The sequence below is a fragment of the Nomia melanderi genome, chromosome 14 (genome assembly GCF_051020985.1).
Source record: "Nomia melanderi isolate GNS246 chromosome 14, iyNomMela1, whole genome shotgun sequence".
Taxonomy (NCBI): Eukaryota; Metazoa; Arthropoda; class Insecta; order Hymenoptera; family Halictidae; genus Nomia; species Nomia melanderi.
The window spans coordinates 2213939-2240316 of NC_135012.1; the positions used below are offsets into that span (position 1 = coordinate 2213939).

Here is a 26378-nt window from a genome sequence, read left to right on the forward strand (position 1 = left end):
AATTACAAACTGATAGAGATCCAGAAATTATAAAATTTAGAGATTATTAGTAATTGAAAAATTAATTAAAGCGCCAATTGATCTATACCAATTTATTATAAAGTACTTGGTAAATAAAATCTTTAGGTACTAAAGCTTAAAATTAAATTATGCAATTTGAGGTAGAGAAGTAGTAGATAGGATGCACATAAAAGAGCTTCGAATTATATAGACTATTAAGTTTCAAATACTGTTAAATCCCGACTACCTACTTAATGTGCATTTCTACTTATTAATTTATCTTAAAAGTAACCAGCTAATTATTGGTAAAAAGATTGTTAACCCAACAGAGTCATATAACTTATTAGAACCATTGAATTGCTGTTTATTTGCATAATTAATCCTCCATTCAACACTTGGATGCACTGGACTGTGTTTCTCAAAGTATTCAACAAGCGTATGTGCAGTAGTTATACCTGAAGTAAAATATATTCAACAATTTATAAAGTACATACAATATACATACTCGTAATTCATTGAAAATGTTATCCTAAATAAAAAATATGTAACATACCTAATGATTGAGTCTTAAGATCCTTTAACATAACATATCCATCTCCACCAGTCTGCATAAAATCAGGAACAAGTACAGTATATGTTTCATTTCTTTTAAGTTCACTATATGATGGAATACTACAAGATGCACATTGCACTTGTACTGATACCACCCTTGAATTTTTTGGTTGAGTTAAATCGTAGACTACCTGTGAGATTAATAGTATTTACATAAAACCAGACTTGTAACTTAAGCTAACTAAAAACAATGCTCATCGCAAAGTTGAATACCTGAAGACCTGAGAACTGTACAAATGCACCAAATAAATCTGTAGTCGTATCTATTTCTAAATTGTAAACACTCCACTCTAAAACAGATAGAATCAGCTCCCCAGTCATTTGCACCTTCAATATAATATTGTTGAATGGTAGCACACTGAGAACATCTCCCATGGTAACTATATCATCATTGTTTCTGGTGATGGAAGTTCTAATACTTCCACTGTTCTGCAAAGCTATAGCAGCATCTGTCCAACCATCCTTGCCTCCATATTCTCCAGCATTATAATCGATCATGGAATCAGTAATCAAATTACCAAGATTACATTCCATGCGTCTGCAGATTTTACTGTCTCCCTGGAGAAGAACACGAGTCTTCCCAACCACTGTCAGACTAACATTATCAATTGCTCCCCTCATTTGTTCCAGCTCATTCAAGACATCTTGTGCCTGTTTAACAATTAAAACAATTCAAAAAAATGTAACATAACAGTAACATATTTTTCTCATATATTTACAAGAAAATAAAAAGTGCTTTCATTATTCTACTAATAAAAATCTTTTGCATACCTTCTACCCCGTTAAATAATAAAAACATACCATACCGATTAGTGATTCTCTAATTTCCACGATTGTTTAATTTTCAATTAGACTATATTATGCATTTCCCTATCTCCGTAATGTGTAAGACAAGGAAAGAACGTCTGTGCGACAAGGACAGAGAATTTTTGAAACACGCGGTAGAATCGCCATCTGGGGGAGGATAATTTGGAATGTTTCTCCCTATCACCGCGAGTATGACAAAGACAGAGTGACTGTGCGACAAGGACAGAGAGAGAGAGAGAAATCCGGATGCCACCTACTTTGAAAAAGCATCTCATCAGTCCCTGGTACCTATGCGCGAAGCATGAAGCAAAGGAGGTATCAGGGTGATTTCACACTGGCGCCATCTGGCGTTGACGATGCAGCACCAATTGGCTAACAGTTTGAGCATTTTGCCGTGGATGGAGCCACTTCCGTAGAAAAGGAGAGGCAGAGTGTGAGACAAGGATAGATTTCATCTATACCGTGCCACTTACTTCGAAAGCATGGTTTCATACGGTTCTTGGTAACTTCAGAGCCGATTTTGTACGCGGGACACATAATGCGTATAGAGGTATTAGACAAGGACAAACATACGATTTCACGGGAGTGCGAAAAGGACAGACACAGTCTGCGTCAAAATGCCCCGAAACGCCTACGAAGCCTATGGAGGGAAGTCGCTTAAATGATTACTCGACACATGAATTACGAATTACTCGTTTTCCATCGGCAATTTATGAACTTTTGTAATTGATTTAAATGGAATAGGACTCCAGCAGTTAGTGAATCATTTTTAATCGTAATGCGATTTCGATCGTACTGTCAGAGATTTATTAATTCATCGTCTTGTAAATTAAAATTTACGTACTCGAACAGCGAACGATGCGATGCTCTCAAGTAGATTCGGGTTGTGTTTTAATTATCTTGTGCCGCTTAAACTCTCTATCGAAGATTTTGCAAACCACTACGAAGGAGGGTAAAACGAGTAATTAATCGAATTAATTACCTGCTCGATACTGCTGTCAACCAGCACGGGGTTGCCTTTGATCTCGGTCACCTCGCCCGCGGGATTAAACTTCACGGTGAAGTTGCCGAGATACTTGGTGTACGCGTACGCCTGGACCACGTACACTTTTCTGCCGCTTTTCTGCGTCACCTCCGTCGGATAGAGGCCTTCGGGTACTTCGAGGTCGGGCTGTTTACCATTGTAAAGGAACGTGTTGGTGTGGCCACCGACCACGAGATCGATGTCCTCCACTTCCTTCGCGATTTTCTTGTCGACGCTGAAGCCGGAGTGTCCTAGAGCGATTAGGATGTTGACACCCTGCTTCTTCAGCTCCTTCGCCTCCCTGCGGATACTCTCAACTTCATCCAGGAAGATCACTTCCTCCGTGCGGGAGATCATTTTGGTGTCGGGGGTCAAATAACCGATCACGCCGATCTTCGTTCCGCTAACCATCAACACGACGCTGTTCAACAGGTTGGTGGCTGCTAGTTTAGGCTCCTTACTTAGGTCGAGATTCGACGTGACGATGGGAAACGACGCGTTCTGGATGAACGGGACCAGACCGTCGACTCCGTCGTCGAACTCGTGGTTACCCAGACTCTGAACGAAGAAACATTTTCGTTTATTCGAGTAATTGCGTGACACTGTCATTGTTAAAGCGTCTTTCTCTTGCTACTCTTTTGTCGTTGCTGTTTCGTAAGTCGCGTTACCATTATTTGATCTACGACCTTCTTTATGGTATTCGCGTCATCTAACCGAATAAATTTTGATCGCTTCGGGCAACAACCAATCATTCGCCAGTTAAGATCATGATTCTACGAATTAATGATAGTGACTAGCGATATTCGAACCGAGCAGTTTTTACACATCAATTCGCGGCCAGAAATATTGTTTCGTAAGAACCGTGTCGTAACTGTTCGACTGCGTCGTTGTCTGGTAAAACAGTGGTGGTTCTCGTAATCAATGGCTAATTTATCAAGTGTTTGGTTATTAGACTGCGATTGAGAGGTTCCTCCTCGCTACAGTAGAGTTCGCTGAGACTTATTGTAGTCAGAATCTTACGAATCGTTAGTTCTCATATTTGACATTTCAAAGTATTGAAATGTAGATTGTTTAAACAGAAAATTCTTCGGACAAATGTCAGCTGAACCTTTTAACCCTTAGCACTTCAGGTTGTTTTGCAATCTATCAGCAACTGCAACTAATTTTTATAGTATTCCTAGCGAGAATGAGAAATGCTATAACATTTCTTCCATCTTTTATTTTCCTTCTTAATACAAAATTTGGATGTGTGGAAAATCGAATAATTTTAGGGTAGTTTCTTTAAGATTCATTAAAATATTTAATATTACAACTTGTGCGATATTGGAGCCTACAGAGTTCAAAGGGTTAAACTGTACTGTATAATTCAATGGACAATATGCTGGGCACAAGTGGTGTATCGACGTTCATTTCGAACTTGAAACGTATTCGGACAGGAGACGCGTTTATTTTCTCCTCAATTGTAATATTTTATTCAATCCGATAAATCTTCTAAACAAAATCTCGAAAAAATTAAACTGGGACAAGTTATCGAGTTCCCAAATATAACGCCGTAACTTATAACTTGAAGTAACAACATCTATAAGCTTAATTTTATTATTTTATGTAAAATATAAGATCTGCCTGTCACAAATATTCGACGCTGGTAGCGAACGTGTTACATAAAAGTTTTCGAACATACCGCGGCGTCTGGAGCCAACAGGTTGAGGAACTTGGCAACTATTTTCCATTTGTAGACGTTGTACCATATGGACCCTTGATAAGTGTCCCCTGCGTTCAGAAAGATACAAGGAACAGACGATTGTCTCGCCTGTCGAATAAGGGTTGCCATTCTCGCGAACCCTCCGTAACATTTCCCTTCCTTCGCATCCTTCGGCGAGCAGAGGCTGGATAATCTCGATGTCTGCTCGAATCTGAAGACGAGAATGCCTTTTATAACGGTCCAATTGTACCAGCAGAGAATATTATAGTACCCCAAGAGCTTGATAAAAGGATCACGCGTATTAGCATAGAACAATGAAAGTAACCGATTAACTCATTGCAAACGACGGCTATAGTCGTCCATTTTACGGACTGTACTAATACATTTATTTGTTTACTCTTCAGTAATACATTGAACAAAAATAATGTAACAGTCTAGATAACATGTAAATTGATTTTGTGTACGATTTGTCATTAACAAGTCGAAACAAACAATGAAAGAAGGAACGGTGCGCCGCGATGGGTTAAGGAAGCATTAAACAATCAAATCGCTGAAGGGACATCAAGAAATTCTAATTATTCAAACGAAGCGAACGATAATGAGGCAAAAATTATTGATACAGTAAGCTGAATGTTAATCAGGCAAGAGTAATATAGGATTTAACGTCTCGATTGCATCTCGTTAACTACGGAACAAGAAGAAATAAAAATAAACCGGACGTACGCGGTAAATCAGGTGAAAAAATAGTGATAAACATCGGCCAAGCGAAATGTATCGCTGGAAACAGGGGATTTACGAACTCTTACGAAGAATAAGAGAGAATGCTTCTCGATACGAGGCGGGGAATTAACATTAAGCAGCTCTGGCCGGTGTTAATTACCATTAGGCCGTTTGTAATTAGCGTTGACGCGTGGCAGAAGCAGTACGACTGACTTCATATTGACTAGAATATGTCGCAATACGCGGCTATGTTGCAAGGAGTTCCCTATTTTTCCTCGGCTCAAGGAATCGTTGCTCACTACGTGCTTCACGCGAAACACTCGATATTTCCAATAATAAAAATATTTGTAACACTAAAGCTACCGGATGAGTCAAAATGACGCTGTCCTGATTCCTCCTTACCAACACGCAAACTGAATTGACAATCAATTAAAGTCTGAACAGATGCACTCTTGGAGTTTCTGTAGAGGAATTTCGAAGGTCAATTTAACACGTTCCATGCCATAGAAATTTCGTTTATACTTTATGAACTGTGTGGATTCTTTCAATAAAATATTAAGTTATATTCAAGTTCTTGGTAATTTTTATATACTTTGATATTGTTCCTTTGTCTCGCTGCTTTGTAACATACCACCGTCCCTTAATATTTTCTTACAGAAATTCTCGTGTACCATATATGGTACATTGAACGTGGTAACTACACGGTAGTTTTATTGTTAAGTAAACTTTTAAGGAAACCAGCATCACTTGACAGGTGAAATCTTGTTCACTTTCAAGTACAAAGGACCGAGTCCGTTTCTCAAGGATATCTGCGCTTACAAATAAATGTTAAAAGAAAGTAACAATAGTATCGTCGCTTCCGATTTATTTGGCCTCGTTCGGTTACTTTTCTCAGAGTTAGAAATCTGATTTAAATTCTTTTCGTTAGAAGAAGGATTACCTCGAGTGCATGTCGTTTGTGTGAACGATCCTGAGGGTGAGCCCTCCATCTTCCTGCGGAACAGGATTACCGACGACCCCATTGGACAAAGCCGCGACGGCGCAACAAATTGCGATCCAGACCCTTACCATTTTCGATCTGCTCTCGTCGAATTTCTTGCCTCGTTTCGTTATCTCGTGTTTTCAAAGCTGAACTGACGCGTTCTGTTGCTAGTCCGTGGCTGTCGAAAATAAAAAATTGTACTGTCACATAGCATCGACGTTCTATGCAAATCTACTCTTTGAAACATCGCAGTGTGACAGCTGAGACTGGCTCCTAAGCAGACTTTGTCAATTGTTGCAATAATTACCTGCAGTGTATTATCAAACAAACAGTCAGTGACTAGTTTCGATGAAAAGGGACTACATTTTCGAAGAAGAAAAATACTTTATTCTATCAAAGATCATTTGACAACATCAAACTTATCGATACATTATCTCTCATTTCATAATGGACGACTGAATCCGCTTGATATCGAGAGTTAACACTGAAATCACCGCGCAGTTAAGACTTTTTGAAATTCCTCTATAAGGAACAGCGATTTCTTTAATTATTTCTCAGTAATCTGTTATCTTGTTAATATTTCACAAAGAAGAAGCCAGAAATTGGTCATTTTGACACGTGTAGCGGTTCTAGCGTTAATCACAGTCGACGAACACGGTTATTCGTGTTTCTGTCGCAAGGCAATTCGAATTCTTGCCTGGAGATGCGTGTAGGCCAAGAAAACGTCTCCACAGCCGTAAATGAAAGGAGATCCACGAGGCCTCGAGCAGAAAACAATGCGCATAAATTCGAAGACGAAACAAGCGCGGGAAGATGACGCGACATTGATGCGGCGAAGCCGAGGAGTAGAGTAAAATTCATTCTCGCCTTGGAACCGGAAGCGGAGAGGCGCTTGCGAAACTATGGCCGCTGCCAGCGAGTCCGAAGTCGCTGACATTAACAGAGTTTCGTGCCAACAACTGACCCCACTTCTCGGCTCGCGTCGATACAAATGAATGAACCTCGATCGCGCTCGATTAACGGCGACACAAGCACAATTGGGAAATGGCTTGTTTCTAGCTTACAGTTTTATGAATACTACAAGGCTAACGAAGTCTAGTTCACCGTTTGATGGTTGCGATCGATTGCATGTAACCGTATCGATGTACAATCGATGGTCAAGATGGTTAGAAATTAGAAAGGTAAAGCCAACAGAAAATTAGATAAGAAAAGGGAGACTAATCAGTCAGAAGAATTCTTCAGCCTCGATATGAAGTTTACGCGAATGGTTTACGCATTAACGCGACGTCAATAAATTCCGTTCATTGCAATTCCTCAGGACTCGCACGTCTGACCACGCATTTTCCTCCTTTCGAACGTGACATCGGCAGATTTTTTAGAAATGTTGGGACACATTAGGAACGCAGATAAACGATAAACTTTGAATTTCAATTTTTCATGAGATCGCTTCGATTTGATTATCGTTTCTTAAGATGATTTTCTCGATCGTTAAAGGAATTTCACCGACTTCACCGTTTTATTTTAGTGGTACTGATGGAAGGTTTGTATGAAATGTTTCTGTCGGAAACACCTCGAAGCGAGGAAACAGCTGTGAAGTTGTCAATATTAATTTCGATCGAATTGCGTGACGAATTAGCGTGCAAATAAATTTACGCCGAGCGTGGGTACCGTGAGACTGATTACTGGTTAATTGGCTGTGTGCGACGCTCGTGTGCAATCGTTACGCGAAACAATGGGCGCAGATAAGGCGAGAAATAATATAGAATATTAGTATTGAGATCATTTTTGTACACCTGAGGATATTTTTGACGGGACGTTTCCACGTCGGAGTTCTTATCTCTGCATTCGGATTTCTCTTATTTGCAATGCGAGGCTGTATAGGATCGCTTTGAAATACTATCTCAAGCTCAATAATTTTTAACGAGTTACGTGGTCTCATGTTCGAACTCGAGCATCTGTAAGTTCGTGGCATTGGTGAGTATATTAAATATTGTTTGATCGTTGAGATTAGTAGTCATAAAGTCTGCAAGTGGAAGATATCAATAAATCGTCGACCTATACAAGCGACGAGATAAGAGAATGAAAACAATACGATCTAGAAACGCGTTCTACTGGAAGAACTCAAAGTTCTCTTTTGTTCAAAAACAGTGTTTCGAAATGTAAATCGGTTAACCGAGACGTTCTCTTGATTCTTTCGTTTTTAGATAAACTGAAGGTATACTCTAAAACTGTGCAAAGATCGTCTATCGCAATTTCTCATTCAACAGATGATACAGAGGACAAACAGATCCGCGTACTGGGTAGTTGACGCTCAACTCTTACGCGCCGTTCATCGAACTACCGTTACATTAATCTTCCACAACTCAAATACTTTTAAAATCGACCATCAATTAATACACATAACTTCTCTGTAATCCAATTGTAATGTACAAACCACCGATATCGAACTAACACAAAGATAAAGGATCGTTTGAACCGATCTTCGCAGAGTACGAAACCCAACTATCCCCTAACTTCCACGATTCATTCGCTCTTAACGACTCAAATTTGTTCAAAATCGACAATCAATTAATACAAATAACTTCTCTGTAATCCAATTGTAATGTACAAACCATCGATATCGACCTAATACAGAGATAAAGGATCGTTTGATCCGATCCTCGCAGAATACGAAACCCAACTGTCCCCTAACTTCCATACTCCTCCTGTCACACGTTATCGACACCTCTTCTTTTACGAAATAAACACGATATTCTTATTGCTATGTACCTACAGTGTGTGAACCGCCGCCAAACATCTCAGCACGTCGTCGGAAGCGCACGATCCGTTCGCGGGACGTGCGAATCGTAGCTGTCCGCTCTAAAAATACGCGTCTAGCCGCCGGGAAAAAGAGAGAATGCCGATGGTCTCGCGATGCCAATTGTGGACTAGCTTTTACCGGCGAAATCGGCTGGCCGATTGCACAACGCAACACTGGCGAACGCGGGACCACCGATTTTCACGAGCGACAAGCGCCGACTGAACGCGATCGCCCGCGCGGAAGCTCGAGGAAGCAGTGTCCGCGCGCGATTCGCCTCCGTGCGACATGGATCACGGCCGATCGACCGCGGTGAGAAAACTTATCGTGCCCGGACTCGTGTTCTTGACGACACGGTTGTCTTTTCATGTACTTTCACCTATTCGTTGTTGACTGCTGGCCTCTGGGGATGAATTCGTTGGTGGATCAATCTGGATCCATTGTTTAGGAGAAGATAATTGAGAACGAGGGTCTAAATGGTTAGTTTTCATCTTTTCTCGTATCATTCTCAATAGTGATTTAATATTCTCTACAGTTACCAATCGAAACTATTAACAAAACTGCTCAAAGGAAGATATTTGATAAAGAGGATCTAAATGGTTAGTTCTCATCTTTTCTTGTATCATTCTCAATAGTGGTTTAATATTCGCTACGGTTACCACTCGAAACTATTAACAAAACACAGGAATTCCTCTTCTTCTGAGTAATATGGAGTATTAAAGTGGACGTGGATACCGATGAAAATGTGGATTCAAGGGTTTTTCTGTGAAGGTTGTGCGACGATGCTTGAAAAGTGGATGATGACGTTCATTCTGAGTCTTTGACTTTTCACTTTGGATGAACGAAGAGAACTGAAGGGAGATTGTCATTGATATCCTGATAAAGGCGAGATTTCAGTGAGTTTTGCGCCTTTTGGCAAAGATAACGTTTATATAGTTTCACTTGTCAATCGTTAGATATCGTAAATTGATGAAATTACACAGTTCTAAGAAACAATCCTCAAGTTTGCATGAAGAATAATTTGCAACAAGAACGTCTATAGAACTAGGTCAATAAAAGAACACTGTCTATGCTAATGGGTTGTATATAAGATTGACAGCCTGACAGTATTCGCACCCTTCGTTCCTCCAGGGAAAAGAGTCACCTTCGAGGTTACATTTTCGTGTTTCCGACATTGACGTATTCCGGTTAATCGTCGTTCGATAATGATAATCGTGTTATTGTTCCACGATTGCCACAACTAAGCGCTTTCGTTCTTAGATAAACGGAGCAAGTAAAAAACTAGGGCAATCTATGATTCATTGAAATAGCAAAGAGCTTAATGTGCAATCATTACTAGAAAAATGTCGAACTAGACTTTGTCACTTCGAGAAGCCATTACGAAAAAATTCTGTGTCGCGTTCTATGACTTTGAAACTGCTCCAGTTTGAGTCGCTTTAGATACACGAGCCGTATCAGTTAGGAATTGAGTGAATTGTTTTCGTGAGAGATACTTTCTATTTCTGGAGTCACTTTCTGTCGCAACGCTCTTATCAATCGAGTGATTTCAATGCCCCGGGTCCACGCAGGTGAACGCGGCCGAACAGTAGAAATTATGCTTCGGTTATCTGGCTCGTTCATTGGGAAACTGCTACTTATCTGCTGATATGCCGCGCGCACAAATTGTTAACCGGGCTTCAAGAGTTCGATAGTTCGGAACGCTACGTGTCCCGACGAATTCCACGCGTAAAGCAGTATCAATACACCTCGACAATGCCGTGAAACTCGAACACCGTCGTATCCCGAGCTCCATTTTCGAAGGTTATTTCGGTGCAACGATAAGACGTTCTACGACTGTCATTCGTTAATTACGCACGCCTGTACATTATTTTACTCGACAATGGTAAACATTCTCCGATAATGCGCTTATACGAGAAACGACGCGCGAATGTAAACAAATTTTCAAGAATACCCGAGCGATAAGACGGAAGATAAACGATTATCATATTATGCGGTCGAATGGTATTTCGGTTAATTGGTTAACGAATGTTTATTTTCGTTGCCGGAAGTAATTCGCGCGATAAAGCTCCTCGTTGGCGAAACAAAAGGAATTCACCCCGGAGAAACGGATAAATCGATATTTACGATTTCGGATCGGTTAAATCGAACGCCAGCTGAAAAACTAGTTCTGTGCGTGGCATAGTTTTTCAACGCCGGTGAACTGGTTGCCGGCCAGCGGCGTAGGTGATGGAATCTGCATAACTTATCCGCGTTTTCTGCACCTTGTTCCATAGAAAAATCGAGTCTCGCATATGAAACAGCGGCGATTTGCGTGACGAACCTGTTTCGAGACTCGGCTTATCATATCGCTCGGGGATCTAACTATGCTCGGGGAATATTCCATTCGTTCGCTGATAATTACCTGCTTAATGAACCTCAAACCGTACGAAAATCGATTTCCTCTTGCAATTAGAATAGACCGGTTTCTTGCGAAGAAGCAGACGATGTAAACGTTCATAGCGCATTCTTCGAATTCATGGATACTCAGGATTTATCAAACATCCAGGACAGTGACGATTTATGGAGAAATCGCTTGCTAAAGATTCTTAGACAAAGACTTTAACACATTGACTGCTATGAAAAACGTCAGCGTTTCACGTGTCACTTATTCCTTTCTAGTGAAAATGAAATGAACAATTATGAATTATTTGGTACACAATTATTAGGTTACACTATGATCAAGTCGCGTTACTAAGCATTTTCATTCAACCACAGTTATCTCACGAATTATAATTGTTTTCAAGTAACTTGGAAGCTCCAATCATCGGTGACCATCGTGGCAGTCAACGTGTTAATAACTAATTAAAACCGTAACATATTACCGAGCAATTTGACTCATCTCTAAGCTTTTATACAAATCAGAACAATATATCCCTAGATTTAATGGCTGTCTTATTCCATCTACAAATACGAATTTGACAATTCTTCGCGAAAACCTTGTCAGAATTTAAATACTGACGAACTGGACATCCCAAAATGTGTCAGTTCGGTCCTTCAGGTAGTCAACGCGAAATTAAAATGCATTTCCAAGATCATTTCACAATTTGAACAGTGACCAGGGGTCTTTAGGAACGCGCCGAGTCGAATTCCACGTTCTTAAATGTCATAAATATTAAATGGCCGCTTGGGTTGCAAAGGCTGCCGCCGGTTTCATGGGTGGAAATTGAAGCCGGGCCAATTCGCGAGCGATCGAGGCGGCTCGGGGATTTTCGCGGACATCGAAGTCGATGGTCAAAGAGATCTCCTCGAGGAGACGCGGGACGTCGGAGAAGACTGGCCGCCGTTGCACTGGCGCGCTGACAAGAGTGTCATTCTATATTCGAATTCCGACGATCATGGTCGCTTGTCATCGAGGGATGATCTAAACGGGAGAATCGCCGGCCACTTAGCCGACGATGCACAGGTGAACGTAAACGTGGCCTTCGAACTGCGGCTGGACGTCGTATAATTCCTCCGCTCGAGCGCTGGCAAGCTGACATTACGTAAACTGGTTAAACCGCTGTCTTGGTTTTCCGACAGCTTCGACAAATAAATTAGAGGCTCTGTCCGTTGATCTTAGCGATCGATGAAACGAGCGATGACAAATGTGTCAATTTAAGGCCCATAACTCACCTAATTGTTCGGAGTTCCTATTTAACAAGAACATTCTTGGAACGAAATCTGTATCTATTAACCCTGCGCAACTCGAGAATATTTTTCTCAAGAAATATTCATTATTTTCTGATGGAATATCAATGATATTCTTTGCAACTAACACAAGGAAATACCTTGTATAAATTAAGTGACATTTTATTTTGATGTTCCGTGTGTTGATGCATTATGGAAAATTTAATATTGAATTTGAAATTTTATCGTTTCGTTCGGTTAAATCAAATGGCTACTGAAAGGCGCGTCTCGATTCAACAGAGGGAAATTATACAATTAACGCTGAAACTACCGTGCAATTGACTTTTTGGAAGTCTATGGAAACTCTATAATAAATCTATAGAAACTTTAATATTCTATTGTTATTTTCATTCTGAAAATTAGATGAAAACATTATTGAAATTTAGTTTGTCTTACTGTTCTCATGTACTTTTAACCCTTTGCGGACGGAGATTCTATAAAATATACGAAACCTTCAGCAGATGAAGCTGAATTACTTGTCAATTGCTTAATTAATATAAAAACGGAAACTACATACTGATATCTTGCTGTTCGAGTAATCAAATCATTCGTCCACGACTTTTTTAAATACGAAACTTTCATCTCGAAATGTAGACATTCGTCCGCAAAGGGTTAACGCTAGATTCACAGAACCCAATTCGATGGAAATTGTGATTCAATTATGCGAATTCCCATCGCAATACTCTGGTGTCGAAGGTAGAATTTTCGCGATTTATATAGACGAACACGTAGCTTCCTAGGAGCAATAGAAAGCATAAAATAAACGTCCGTAAATCTAGTGTTAATTATTTCCTGAAGAATTCAGTTATTACCAGAATGAATGGAATCGACGATTCTATCGTCCAGCTCACCACCGTTCGAGGTTCACGTGGAAGGGGTTGCACTATTTTCCCGAAGCTCAGTTTCTCGTTACACCAGACGCTGCTGTATCAAAGGATTCACGCGGACTGAACCAGGTAGAACGGGATCCCGCGAAAGGAGCCGGAGGATCGTATGTAACAGGTTCCTTTTGTCTGAAATTCTTCCGACCTTCTCTCCTTTTTCTCCAACGCAGCCCCCACCAAAATCTTTCCCTTTTTGCCCTCGAATAGCTGAATCCGTTCTTGACCAATCGCCCCTGGAGCTGCTTATCCCTGTACCTCGCTTCTTATTGCTCCGGGAGCATCCTCATCCTTGTAGATCACTATCGGCGAAGATAAAAGATCTTCGGAAGAATTCTTCCCGACGTGGACGTCGCACGTTGCCTCGAAGATCTAGGGTATCGCATTGCATCCACAAGCAACATCATTTCCGCTATCACGCTGAACCATCTACACACTCGTCAATAAGAAACAACAAAAAATCTTCAAGTTCTAGATATGTGTATTAACCCTCTATGGGCCGAATTTTTGTTCGTGATTATAACAAAATCTATGCAGTAGAAAATTAATAAATATTCACATATGAATACGAGTTAACAATATATTCAATAGTTTCAATAATTTCATCAAACGAGTATATTTTGTAACCTTCAAGTTACAATGACGTTAAACTTTCATGCCTGAGCGTATAAAAGTTGAAGTTAAATGATTACTTAATTTTACTCGCCACTTTGAGCGCAAAATGAAATAAATCAACAAGATTATAATGTACTGACATGTGACTTCAAAGTTACATGGGCCTACAGAGGGTTAATTACTAGACATTCCATTTCGATTCTCCTACAATCTGCCTAACAAACGCCTCTCGTTATCAGATAACAGAAAATCTCCTTGACCGTTGCTCCTCTAGACAAGCTAACTAAATTGTATTTAATTGTATCACTGACGAGTTCTCCACAGGTGTTATCAGAGATATGAACAATCACCCAAATAATAACCTACTTAAACAATGGATGACGATCACGAGTCTTGATCTCCGCGATTCAACATGGAAGTTCGAATTGTTATTCTTACTCTTAAGACTTAATTCGCTGCAACACATGACGAATTCGATAATTTTGTTTGGACTCGTCACAGTCTGACGGAAACGTTATGACAATGTTTTCCATGCGACGATCTTTATCGACGCCGTTGTATAACGCTCTTTTCGCCCGATAATTGAGTCTCTTCGCCGTGGAAGGCGCGCCAAGATAGATCTTCTTTTCAGCAGCCAGTCCCCGCCGAGCGTTCGCGGCCGACAGGTGCGTTTCACGCTCGATTTCTGATTAATTGACCCGCTAACTGATAAATTACGGATCCCTGCCCGTCGTGCCGGCCGATTACACGCGTAATTTCGACCGCGTCCCGTCAAGATTTCGCCCCCGTGACGCGGATGGTGCCCATTACTTCGCGCCGCCTCCCGGAACTCCCATTCTATTGTCTCGCCGACGTTTTCCCGCTGCTTCTTTCCGCGGTTGAAGTGTGAACCGCGACGTAATCGCGAAAGGGGGGTCCTGCTTCGTGTTAAGTGCCACGTGATTGTTCAGTGACGGGGCAGAAGTGCGCGATAATGGAATCATTACAATTACAAATTACCGTTGACACGTGTTAACTAGTCCTCAAAAATGTCGGGTTCACCGAAATCTGCTCGCCACCTTTACCGAAACGTGTTTATTGAGTTAGTTCTCGAGGAAACGCTCGGATAGCTTCGATTCTTATTATTGCGTTACGAGCACCAGGAAAATTGCTGTACCGAATGTTTTCCTTGTTCGATCGGTGTGTAAATCCTCGACAGTTTGATTGGAAAAATCGCTCGGGAATGGCTGAAACATTTGCACAATGCATACGTTGTTTTGAAATAAAATCGTATTTTCAAACGTGAAACCTGTCGCTTGGGCACAAGTGGGTGTTTCATTGTTATCGGGCCAGGTCGAATCGATAACGATTCCGTAATTACTGGAAAATAACAAAAAGGCAATTGCTTTATTCTCAAGGATATTCATACGTCAGAATTTCTTGTCACAATCGGTCCCGATAAAGCTGGCGTATGTCAGCTAGCATATAACTCGATAACGTTAAAACGACGGGAACGATATTCCGCGGAAACCCTCGTTGAAATTTTATTACGGGCAGCTAACGGTAGGAATAACTTCGATGTCGCAAAACGTTCTAAATAAACTTGTCGAAGAATTCTTTTATTCATTTTTCCTTCTTATTTGACGAGGAAATATTCAACAGCGACGAAATCTCTTGTTGCTAAGCCTTCTCCTTTGCGCGGACTTATCAGCGCACTAATAAGCCTAGGATTAGTGGCGGCACAATGAAATCTTTTCATATAATATTCTCGTTTAACGAGGTTATCAGTTCTGCGTGCGCGGAGCAAGCGTTTTCAGCGTTAATTGAGGAACGCGGACAAACAACTTTTACGCGACAGCCGATACATTTCGCTTCGAACGGCCATTTTATTTTCCACGTGATTACAGAGTCGCAACGGTGTACGGGGCGAGTGCAGATTCGAGATTGAAGGAAGAAACATACACGGGAATAATTAATTTCCACTTAATTATTGTACGATCGCGTGAAATCTTTCTTCGGCGAATCCTTCGATCCTCCTTTAACGGCACGGTACACGGGTGCATCGTTGCGATACCGATTTCTCGGTTATTAAGATAACGATGCACGGGTGTCGGTTCATAATTAAATAACAAGGTTCTTTATCCTTCGTTCTGCGACAGGCAATCGACTGATCTTCCCTCGATCGGACCGATCAAGATGAATCGGCGTTGATTTCCATCGGAATCACGGTTCGTTGGGAGAAGAGTCGCTGATTTATGTTTGATTCGCGTGGATAACGAAGCAAGGGTCGCGTTAAAATCTGATCGACGATGCGCGCGATTTGGCTGTTGCTGTTTCTCTTCCGCTTATCCAGCGCGTTCACCGGAAGGGGACTTTATTATCCGGGGCGATCGGATTTGTTCGAGCTGTCAGTGATACACTTAAACGATTTCCATGCCAGGTAAGCCACGTGTGTTCATTCAACCGTTTTCAATGGAAACATGAATGACGTCGCGATCACGAAACCGGGTCATTGAAAATAGTTCCGCTAATTATCCTCGTGCGCGGCTCGCTCGCGATCGAAACGATTTCTCCTGTCTGCTGCGTCTGTTGTTAAATTCTATTCGACGATTATGGAAATCCTCCTGAACGACTGTGAACGTTTATTAACATCTTGCTCTGTAATATCGCGTGGGACTCTTGATGGAGATTTCAAATAAAATTTAACTGATTTATGGACGTTTGTTCTACGCTTGTTCCATTAGTTCTAGGGAATTATCGAGGAAATCATCGAGGAAATTTTTTATTTCTTTGGAATACGAAATTAAAGGATTAAAGCATCAACGGGGAAGTAAATAATTAATTAACCTGGGGAATTGGGAATGGCAGATGTTTCTTTTGTTTTTACAGATAATTATGATGAAGAACATAAATTTTAAATATATATGTAATTAAAAACGTAAATTTAAATAAGAATATAATTAAAACGCTTATTACAGTTTACGAGATGGTTGCACGATAAGTACATTATTAATGCGTATAATGTATTATAAATCAGGTTTACGACAAATTGGACATTCAACTGGTATTTTTACATAGATCATTCCGTATATAAATTTCCGTTTAAACCGCGATGAATTATACTTTTATTGGTTACATCAATCTTTACATTCTGTGCGCGGTTAATGTTCCTCCGATCGATTCAAATTTGGCGAGTAATTCGATATTACCCGATCGATCCGGCCGTTCGCGTCGTGACGCGGATAAATGCGTTGATCGCCGGGGATCATCAGCGATGCATCGATAACGGTAACGTTGATGAAGCGATTGCTGTGAATTCAGTGTCTGGATTTGAAGGAGCGAAACGACCGTCGACCCGAGGTCCGGGGAATCGGAAAGTTTGAAAGCGAGTGACGCGCCGAGTGAAACGACAGGGTCAAGGAGGAAATGATTTGGGTTAATCGTTACTTTTTCTATACACGAGGATCGTTACCCAATATCTGCGCCGGTGCGTGGCATAGAAAACGAAATTTCGCTTCGCGGTTGTTATTCTGTGATGGAATTGAGTAATTGATGATCATCGGATAACATTTAGAAAGGGAATGTACAATCTCCGAGCGAATAATTCAACGTTTTATAACGAAGTCGTAGTAGAATATTCGTTAATTATCGTCGGAGGGAAATGAAATTATAAAGTCTCACTGTTCTTAATTGATGACTCATAAGAAGCTACTTTAACGCGTTAAGCGCCATGTCAGTCGATGACGCTTCTGAATTACTTGAAAAGAATCGTAACGTGCAAGATAACCGATGTCGAATGAAAATGATTAACAGTAAAACTACCGTTCGACTAAAGTCACTTCCTGAAGTTTCTCTATGGAAACTCTAAGATTTAAGCTATCGAGACTTCAGTTGATTTGCAATTCAGATTGCGTATTGGTAAATCTATTTCGTTAACCATTTCTCAGAGAATCTGTTATCTTAAGAAGCAAAAAGAAGACTTCAGGAATGGTAATTTTGACCTGTCTGGTAATTTTAGTGTGACTATGTGATGCAAGGATTGTAACATTAAATAATTAATAATTATTTCTGCTTTTCTTTACTACAAAAGAATAACTCTACGAAAAACCGATGGAGATTTTTGCGTGACAGACTCTTCTAATTTAATGTAGTCATTCGCTGAAATATCAAGGATAAAATTCTTCAGTAATAATGTCCATTTCTCTAGTGTTTCAATGAAACCTTCAGCATTTCCTTTAAATTCTTCAATCGTTTTAGATTCGAGCAGACGGGCCCGCACTCAGGCGCGTGCCACGAGGAGGAAGAGAAAGAATGCATCGGCGGGATCGCACGTGTTTCGACTGCGGTGAATCAATTAATCAAGGAAAGGCCAAATCCGATTTTCCTGAACGCCGGTGACCATTTCCAAGGAACGTTATGGTACAACGTTCATCGTTGGAACGTGACGGCGGTGTTCATGAACATGTTGCCGCACGACGTGATGGTAAAACGGACCGAAGAACAAAGAAACAAAGAGTAGACACGCGGAATAGAGTAAAGAAACCGAGAATCTAGAAATGAAAATTAGACGAGCTACGAAAGATCGGTGAATTTCGTTGTTTTCCGGTGGATACTTAGCAGTTCGGTGTACGATACATTGTTCTATAAGAAAGCTTTTTAATATTCCAAAAGACCCTCGTGCGCAGAGGGCTAATTGGGTCAAACGGGTTTAACGATCGATTATGCGAACACGGTGCCGTTCCGTTACTTAACAAGACGGTACCCGCGTCGGAGGTAATAAAATCGAACGGATCAGCCGGTGAATTTCGACGAACGATAAAAACGTTTCGACATGGACCGTCGTACGGTTAATCGAACAAACGGCGGGCCTTTTCGCGGAAACAGGATAAGTCGGACGGAAGTAATCGATGGAAACGGAATGAGTAGGAAATAACTGCCATTTACGGCTCCGAAGAGACCGCGGATGCTCGGTAGCAGAAATGCGTGTTCGAATATTGCATCTTCGTTCGAATTTCATTCGATGAATGTACTTGATCTGGATTTTCGATATAACTTCTATTGATCGATCGACGGTTTATCTATCGACGATAATTCAATGGTCCTCTGGAGATCAGTAATCAAGAATATTTTAGTGAACTTTAGTGGAAACTTCAAACTAACAAAGTCGTCTTGTGTAATATGAAATAATAATGTCTTCTGAGAATGTTATTTAGTTCAGTTTGATATAATACGAACACTGAGAGATCTGTTAACACGAGAACTACCAGAGGTCGAAATATTTAACAATTTCTTCTTTTAGAATTACTGGTACAGACACTTCTTTAAGAAATGATTAAAGAAGCTGATTTAGTAATAGCCGAACTGAAATATAAACCAGTTGAAATCTTAATCAGTTCACGTTTCTAGATTTTATAAAGAAGTGTTAAAAAGTGTGAGAAAATGTTAAATGTTCTAGTGTTAATAAATGTTTAGTAAGTGAAGTATTAAGATCGACGCGATCGGGCTCTGTTCATCGACGATTCTATGCATTGATTCTATCATGAAGCTGCAAACTTTTTGTTCCAGACGATAGGGAACCACGAGTTCGATAACGGTGTCCAGGGCGTAGTGCCATTCCTGCAGAACGTCAAGGCACCAGTGGTGGTCACTAATATAGACGCCAGCGAGGAACCGTCGATGGAGGTTCGTGGACCGATTAAGATCTCGAGCGAGCGCTCTCTCAAAATTGTTTTCTGCTGCAGGGCCTCTACAAGAACAGCACGATCATTGAGAGGAACGGTAGGAAGATCGGGGTCATCGGCGTCATTTTATCGACAACGAACGTACGTATCGTAAATCGCCGCGAATCTTCGTCTTAATCGACTCGAAAATTATTTTTACGTTTCTCTTTTTCACGCTGAATATTTTATAACCGAGGTTGATGGAATATAAATGGGCCTGCGTCGCAAGATGTTACGTTCCCTTTAATCGTCTGCCGCGCCGTGATAAAAATTAATGAACGCCGCTTTCCGGCGCGCAACAAATCCCGCAGAATTGCAACGCGCGGAACGAGAAAACAACGAAAAAGTCTGTATTAAGTTAACTCGATTCTCGATCGAATATATCTTCCGCCGTTTCGCCCGTTAATACGCGCGAGATAAGCGGGCCCGTTCCTCTTTGACCCGCCATTTTTACGCGTGCCGTAACAATGGCGATCGATTCACGTCGCGCCGGCACGGTAGGAGCCGGCGTATCGTTCTGTGCGTCCGTCGGAATAATCGAATCGATACTGAAACCACTCGAGTCTCTTCAATCAAGATTCTCGTTAATTCGTACATCTGTCCCGACGTCTCGATCAACGTCGCTCGGCCGTCTTCTTCGAACAACGTTTCGTTCGCTCGACCGAAAATGGCGGTGTCAAGGCTGCGATCCTTCAGCTTCCCGCCTAACAGGGAACAGAAAAGAAAAACGAAGAACAAAGAGATGAAGAGCGCGGACCTTTCGTTTCGCAATGATCGACGCGATCGAATTGATTCTAAGAAGCTGAAACGTCGCCGCGGATAATCGCGCGGCTCTTCGTCGATCGCGGGGATTGAAGGCCGCCGTTTAACCGGAAGTATGACTCCGACGTTTCGTAATGGTCCCTAATTTGAAACTCACAAATTGCCAGACAATTGCCGTTACCGGGAGATTGAAGTTCCTGGACGAGGTGGAAACGGTGAACGCCGAGGCGAGTCGATTGAAGTCCCAGGGGGTGGACATTATCATTGTTTTAAGTCACTGCGGTCTGGACGTGGACAGGATAATGGCCGCCAAGTGTCCATTAATCGACGTGATCGTCGGCGGACACTCGCACACGTTCCTTTATACAGGCAAGTAATGGGGAACAGTATACGTGATGGGAATGCTCGAAGAATCATTTTACACCAGTCTTTTTAAGTTGAATATTTATGGGTAATAGTTCGAGGAATTAACAAGCTCGGATCTCTGCGATTGGGTTCTGCGATTAATCGAATTACGAAGATAAGGAGGATCAGGAATTAATATATTTCAATCTGTGAGATCTGATTCTGCGATTAATTAATATTTGTGATAAAGACAGAATCTCTATTGAGTCATAGTTTTAATTAATTTTGATAAACCTGAATTTCTTTGAATACGATGTTTTAATAACGAGACTGTAGCAGATCTTTGAATGTAAAAGGATTCTCTGAATCGTTCGAATGAATAGAATTTTGACAAAAATTCATTCCCTCCACAGCTCTTCACTATCTTCTCTTCAATATCGACTCACAGAACGTGGTTTTCCATCCATTCAGACTTCCATTCTGGCTAAACGAGTTAAAGTCACAAGTTAACCGCGCCCAGAACTCTAGGAAAGTTTAACGAGGAGTGCTCTTCAAGTCTTACGCTGACTTTTTAATGAGCCTTCGGCAGATTGTAGTACTCGTCGAACGATAGTACCATCAGTGCTCCTTTTCGCAGCCGGGTTGCATTCGTGTTCCCGTTATTCTCAAACAGAAATTGCTTCTTTAATCTACTTCCACTAATTTCCGACGAGTAACACGTACCACAATAATAACGTAGCACAATCTTCCTTAATGTGTCTGAATAAAACGAAGTACAATTACAGAAGTACAACGATACGAGGAATTCATTAAAGCGATTGAAAGGAATTATCGCGTTTCCAGGTCCGCCGCCTTTCATCGACAACCCCGAAGATGAGTATCCCGTGGCGGTGACCCAGAAGAACACGAACAGAACGGTCCTGATCGTGCAGGCGGCCGCGTACACCAAGTTCGTAATTCGTTTCGCGTAAAATTTAAGCTCGGAAGTTCGAGACCAGTGTTTTTCTTCTCGCGGATTTACGAAGTGTTCCGTTGTTTGCGCCAGGTATTTGGGAAACTTGACGGTGTGGTTCGACGAGCTGGGCGAGGTGGTTGATTGGGACGGGAATCCGATTCTTCTTGATTACACTATCGAGGAAGGTGAGATTCGAATTTAAATCAGAGTATAAAGCGGCGCCAGGCAAGAACGCGGGCTTTACGAGCGGTGAATGGCGAACGTTAGATCGCGAGTCTCCTCGGAAATGTACGCTTTGTTAAAGATCCGCGGGACCGGTGAAAGAAGATTACATTTCTCTCGTAAATCATTTGAATAGATTGAGAGTAGCTGATATAAAGTGAAATAGGAAATTCTGAGGAAGTTTATATGTCACTCTTCCCTGCGGTTCTTCGCGAGTTCGGTGATGATTCGTGAATTAAACGTACTAAGTTTCACGAAACGAGCGGTTCACCGTAGAATCGAGTCTCTTCGTCGGAGATCTTAATATTGCAGCACTGAAAGCATAAATTTTTAATAGATCCCGCGATGCTGATGGCTCTGAAGCCCTGGAAAGTGGCCGTGGACGAGAAAGCACGGTCCAAGGTCGGCCGATCGAAGGTTTATCTGAACAATAATTGTCGCAGGACCGAGTGCAACCTTGGCAATTTAATCACGGATGCGATGGTGGACTCTGTGCGTGCAGGCAACCGTTTCTGAAAAAAAGAGGAACATTCAATTTGTTAGATTAAGAACCAAGCTGAGAATTGTTGCTTCTCTTACCGCTCGCATTGAATGAATCTAATTAAAATTCTTCGCGTTACAAGCGGCCTGTATTTTGTGCTCTTTTTGATTTGCGATTTCAGTACGTGGAGAAGGCGGAGAACAAGACTTTCTGGACGTACGCGGCCGTCGCGTGCATGAATCCCGGCGGGATACGCGCTCCTATCGAGAGCATGGGCGCTGACATCACTTTCAGCGACTTGATGATGGCTCAGCCCTTTGAGAACACGTGGGACACCCTCGAGCTGAACGGGACTTGCATCATGAAGGTGCGTAACGCGATTGTAATAATATTCGATGGTGAAATTCTAATAATTCAAGGGAAATGTAATATTCGATGGTGAAATTCTGATAATTCAATGGAAATGTAATGATATTTGATAGTGAAATTCTGATAATTCAATGAAAATGTAATATTCGATGGTGAAATTCTAATAATTCAATGGAAATGTAATATTCGATGGTGAAATTCTGATAATTCAATGGAAATGTAATATTCGATGGTGAAATTCTGGTAATTCAATGGAAATGTAATATTCAATGGTGAAATTCTAAGAATTCAATGGAAATGTAATATTCGATGGTGAAATTCTAATAATTCAATGGTAATGTAATAATATTCGAAGCAGCGATTTAATTACATTATTAAAAATTGAATCTTCATTATATTGAATGGATTAAGTGACACTCGAATCATAAGATTTTGCAGAAAGTTATTCGCAATGTTGTATCAAGCATTTACGTTTTCTTGGTTACGTAGAGGAAACAGTGTTCGCTACAGAAGTGAGCGAAGTGTTGCAGCCTTCAGGCGTCTTTCCTTTATTTATTACCTCTCGATATGGAATTATTTTTAACGACAACTATGATAGCTGTTATATGAGACTCGATTAAAAACTAATGATTTGTAATTGCAGATATTAAAACTGAATGGAATATTGGTGTGGTCTGGTTTAAAAGTAACTTACGACATGTCCGGTGATACGAGGAATGTATTGGAAGTTTTAATAAGGTAGATCTAAATTTAATATTAACCCTTTGCACTCGGAAGTTTTTCACTAGAAATATTTTAACAGTTTCTGATGAGATAAAGGCGATATTTTGTGAAATTAATTCGGAAAGAAATCATACGTACATTGAGGAACAAAGCTATTTTATTTCAATATTTTTCAAATTGATGAGTTATACAAGGTACAATATTAAATATCAAATTTTATAGTTTCATTGTATAAAATCAGGTGGTGAGTGATAGTCACCACTCGAGTGCAAAGGGTTAAAACTACCGAGCAGCCCAAGTGACTTTTCGAAATTTCTATATAGAAATTCTAAGATTGCAGCTGTTGAGACTTTGATTTATAATTCTTTGTTACAATATTTCTCAGAGAAACATCTGTTACCTGTTAATCATTGCGAATGGGTCATTTTGAGGCGTTTGATAGTTATAGCGTTAATTATCTTGATTCTGCGAGGTTTTGAGATACGATTGTGTTAATTCTTCAATTCTTTAGATGTAGAGCTTGCGAAGTACCATCGTTCGAGAAATTGGTAGATGACGAGTGGTACAGGATCGTGGTTCCATCATTTTTAGTTGGTGCTGGCGACGGGTTCACTCCTTTCATCACGTGCGCCAGGAACCATAAAGTCGGGGAAGTCGATTCCGAACCGTTAACTAGGTACATTAAGAAGATTAGTCCGATTACAATTGGACTGGATCGTAGAGCAATTTTTCTGAACGCCAACAAACCGTAACCAATCGAGTCTTTGGAAATTAAAGAAGACTGAAGTGATTATTCCGTAGATTAATATAACTTCTAAATATCTGCACACTCTAATTGCATTTTTACTTAATAATCTTACATAATACATGTATCTAAAAGATCGCCATAATAAAAGAGCAGAATTTAGTAAATACTGTACAATTGATTATTAATATTCACGTTATCGTTAATCAACTGACTCTTAAATGTTCCATAGACTTCATAGAGAAACTAAAACTTCTCAAAGAAACTTTACCTTTTGCACTCCATATTTTCAGATGAAACATAGACATCCTTCAAAGGTAACTTTAAAGTAATAATAATAATAATAATAATAATAATACTAATATTAAATATCAAGCTTCACAACTTTTCTCTATAAAATCAAGCAACTGATGGGCACCTACAGAATGCAAAGGGTTAATCTCTCAATCATCTCAAACTCCTCATCCTTAAAAAGTCAAATCCCCAAAATTAATTAACCCTAGAACTACCAAGCACATAACGCAATTAATACACAATCCCTATAAAACCTGTAACAACAGACTACTTCCGATTTTTTCAGCCATTCGTTACAATATCCAAGTACAACTACTTTCCAGATCATGTCAAATATTCGTTTTCAAGACACAACAAAAGAATCGACAGCAATAACTCGCCGGTAGGGTAGTTCTTGCGTTAATCGATCTCGAAAATGAATCACGATCTCCCAGGCAAACAACATTTTGCTCCGAGGACAAAGTTGCTTATTAAAAAAATTCAGCCGGAGTTCCCGCAGTGAATGAAGCTGGCCAGCTCGGCCCGTTCCCGGGATCGGTTAAGCCGTCGTTGTTCCCGGCCAAAAAAGGCAGCCCGGCGAGCCATTACGCGATCAATTTCGCGAGTTCCCGAGCACGACCGAAACGCAAAAAAGCTTCGCGGGAATGGGACTGCGACCCGCAAATCTCGCGTGATATCGTCGTGAAAGCAGGAAACGCAACGGGCCCCGGCTTATCTCGCGGTATCTTGACATCGCGGCAGGTGAAGCATTTAAATAATATATCGAACAGGTGAAATAGCAGCTGTTCGTCTGCATCGTGGCCCTGCGCCCGGGACGCGTGAACCGCTTTGTAGTGCCGCGGAGGACGCTCCTTTTTCAGTAAAAATTTTTCGCGTTGCACAATCTGCCTCGTCTGCGATGTTATCCACCTTTTTCTCGTGTATCGTATTTTCTACCTATCGATTAAAACTATCAAAACGGTGCATCGTTATTGTATTAACATCGAACGACTGTTCGAAACGATCTTCGACGTTATTCGGCGTAGATGGTATATCAGAGGTCGTGCTGCGAATATTGAACATTAGATAATAAAGAATACAGTGTGCGATTGGAATAGTAATAAAGTTTATCGAATGAAGGAGAAGATTGAACAATAAAGCCGAGGCATTGAGGAATCAAGAATTTATTACAGAGCTTGATAAGTCTTCGAAATACCGAGCTCCCTACTTCCTCGAGTGATCAATTCCGCTGAATTGACTTTACTGCCAATGAAAGTCACTCGTCCATTCATCCTATTGCTTGTAAAACTGCGCGAGATCCTCTAATTCCTCTCCATTCCAGTCCTAAAAATTCCAATCCACTTCCATCATTCCCTAAAACAGCTTCTCGATCTCTCAAAGATTCAACTCAAAATCCCACCCCTAAGCCTCATCCCCTCATCAACCCTCCATCCACCAAGCTCAAACCCCCGAAACCAGCCCCAAACCTCCCATACCAAGGAAACCTCTCCAAAAGCATATCATCGTTTTGAAATCCGCGGTCTTGCATCTCGTCGACGTCTCCGGTGCGTGGAAGAAGCGTTCGCGTCCGACGTCTGCGGGAAACTCGTGGTTCCCGGTCGGTGTGGAGGGGAGAGCCGTGGAAGAAAGGAGAAGCTCGCTGGTGGGAGTCCGCGGGACATGGAAACGGCAGGAAAATGCACGCTGGAGGCCAGAGGGAGCACGCGAGCGCCACTGGAGCGAGTGGAAGAGAGAGAGAGAGAGAGAGTGAGAGAGCAGAAGGTTGCCGACTGTGTCGGAGGGAAGAGTGCAGCCTCACCGTGTTCCAGCGTTGGCCGGACGAGGAGGGAGCTGGAAGCGTAGGGAGGACACTCGGAGAGACAGAGAGGGTAGGATAGAATGATACAGGAGGGGAGAGGATTGTAGGGGAAACGGAACTGGTGGGGAGGAAAGGCAGCT

General features: G+C 41.2%; 2 protein-coding genes across 7 annotated transcripts; one reads left to right on the plus strand and one right to left on the minus strand.

Moving 5' to 3' along the window:
* Positions 1–77: 77 nt before the first annotated feature.
* Positions 78–13280, minus strand: LOC116426969 (protein 5NUC). Of its 3 annotated transcripts, none has more exons than XM_031976734.2 (7): positions 13162–13280; positions 5806–6025; positions 4125–4356; positions 2402–3001; positions 826–1263; positions 554–743; positions 78–455 (listed from the first exon to the last, which is right to left on the minus strand). In XM_031976734.2, exons 2-7 carry the CDS (start codon positions 5934–5936, stop codon positions 277–279), a joined length of 1770 nt encoding a protein of 589 aa, XP_031832594.2. In that variant the 5' UTR covers positions 5937–6025; positions 13162–13280; the 3' UTR covers positions 78–276. The 3 variants fall into 3 exon arrangements, with proteins under 3 accessions (XP_031832594.2, XP_031832593.2, XP_031832592.2); XM_031976733.2 differs by lacking the exon at positions 13162–13280 and adding an exon at positions 8617–8878; XM_031976732.2 differs by lacking the exon at positions 13162–13280 and adding an exon at positions 8621–8877.
* A 1079-nt stretch (positions 13281–14359) lies between these two features.
* On the plus strand, positions 14360–24321 carry LOC116426970 (apyrase). 4 transcript variants are annotated; one of them, XM_031976735.2, is made up of 12 exons: positions 14360–14510; positions 15984–16264; positions 18082–18307; positions 19390–19506; positions 19566–19646; positions 20474–20675; positions 21495–21600; positions 21697–21791; positions 22166–22320; positions 22491–22676; positions 23322–23416; positions 23913–24321. In XM_031976735.2, the coding sequence occupies exons 2-12, from the start codon at positions 16134–16136 to the stop codon at positions 24151–24153; spliced, it is 1635 nt and encodes a 544-aa protein (XP_031832595.1). In that variant the 5' UTR covers positions 14360–14510; positions 15984–16133; the 3' UTR covers positions 24154–24321. The 4 variants fall into 4 exon arrangements, with proteins under 4 accessions (XP_031832595.1, XP_031832598.1, XP_031832597.1 ...); XM_031976738.2 differs by lacking the exon at positions 14360–14510 and adding an exon at positions 14621–15024; XM_031976737.2 differs by lacking the exon at positions 14360–14510 and adding an exon at positions 15269–15387.
* Positions 24322–26378: the final 2057 nt, after the last annotated feature.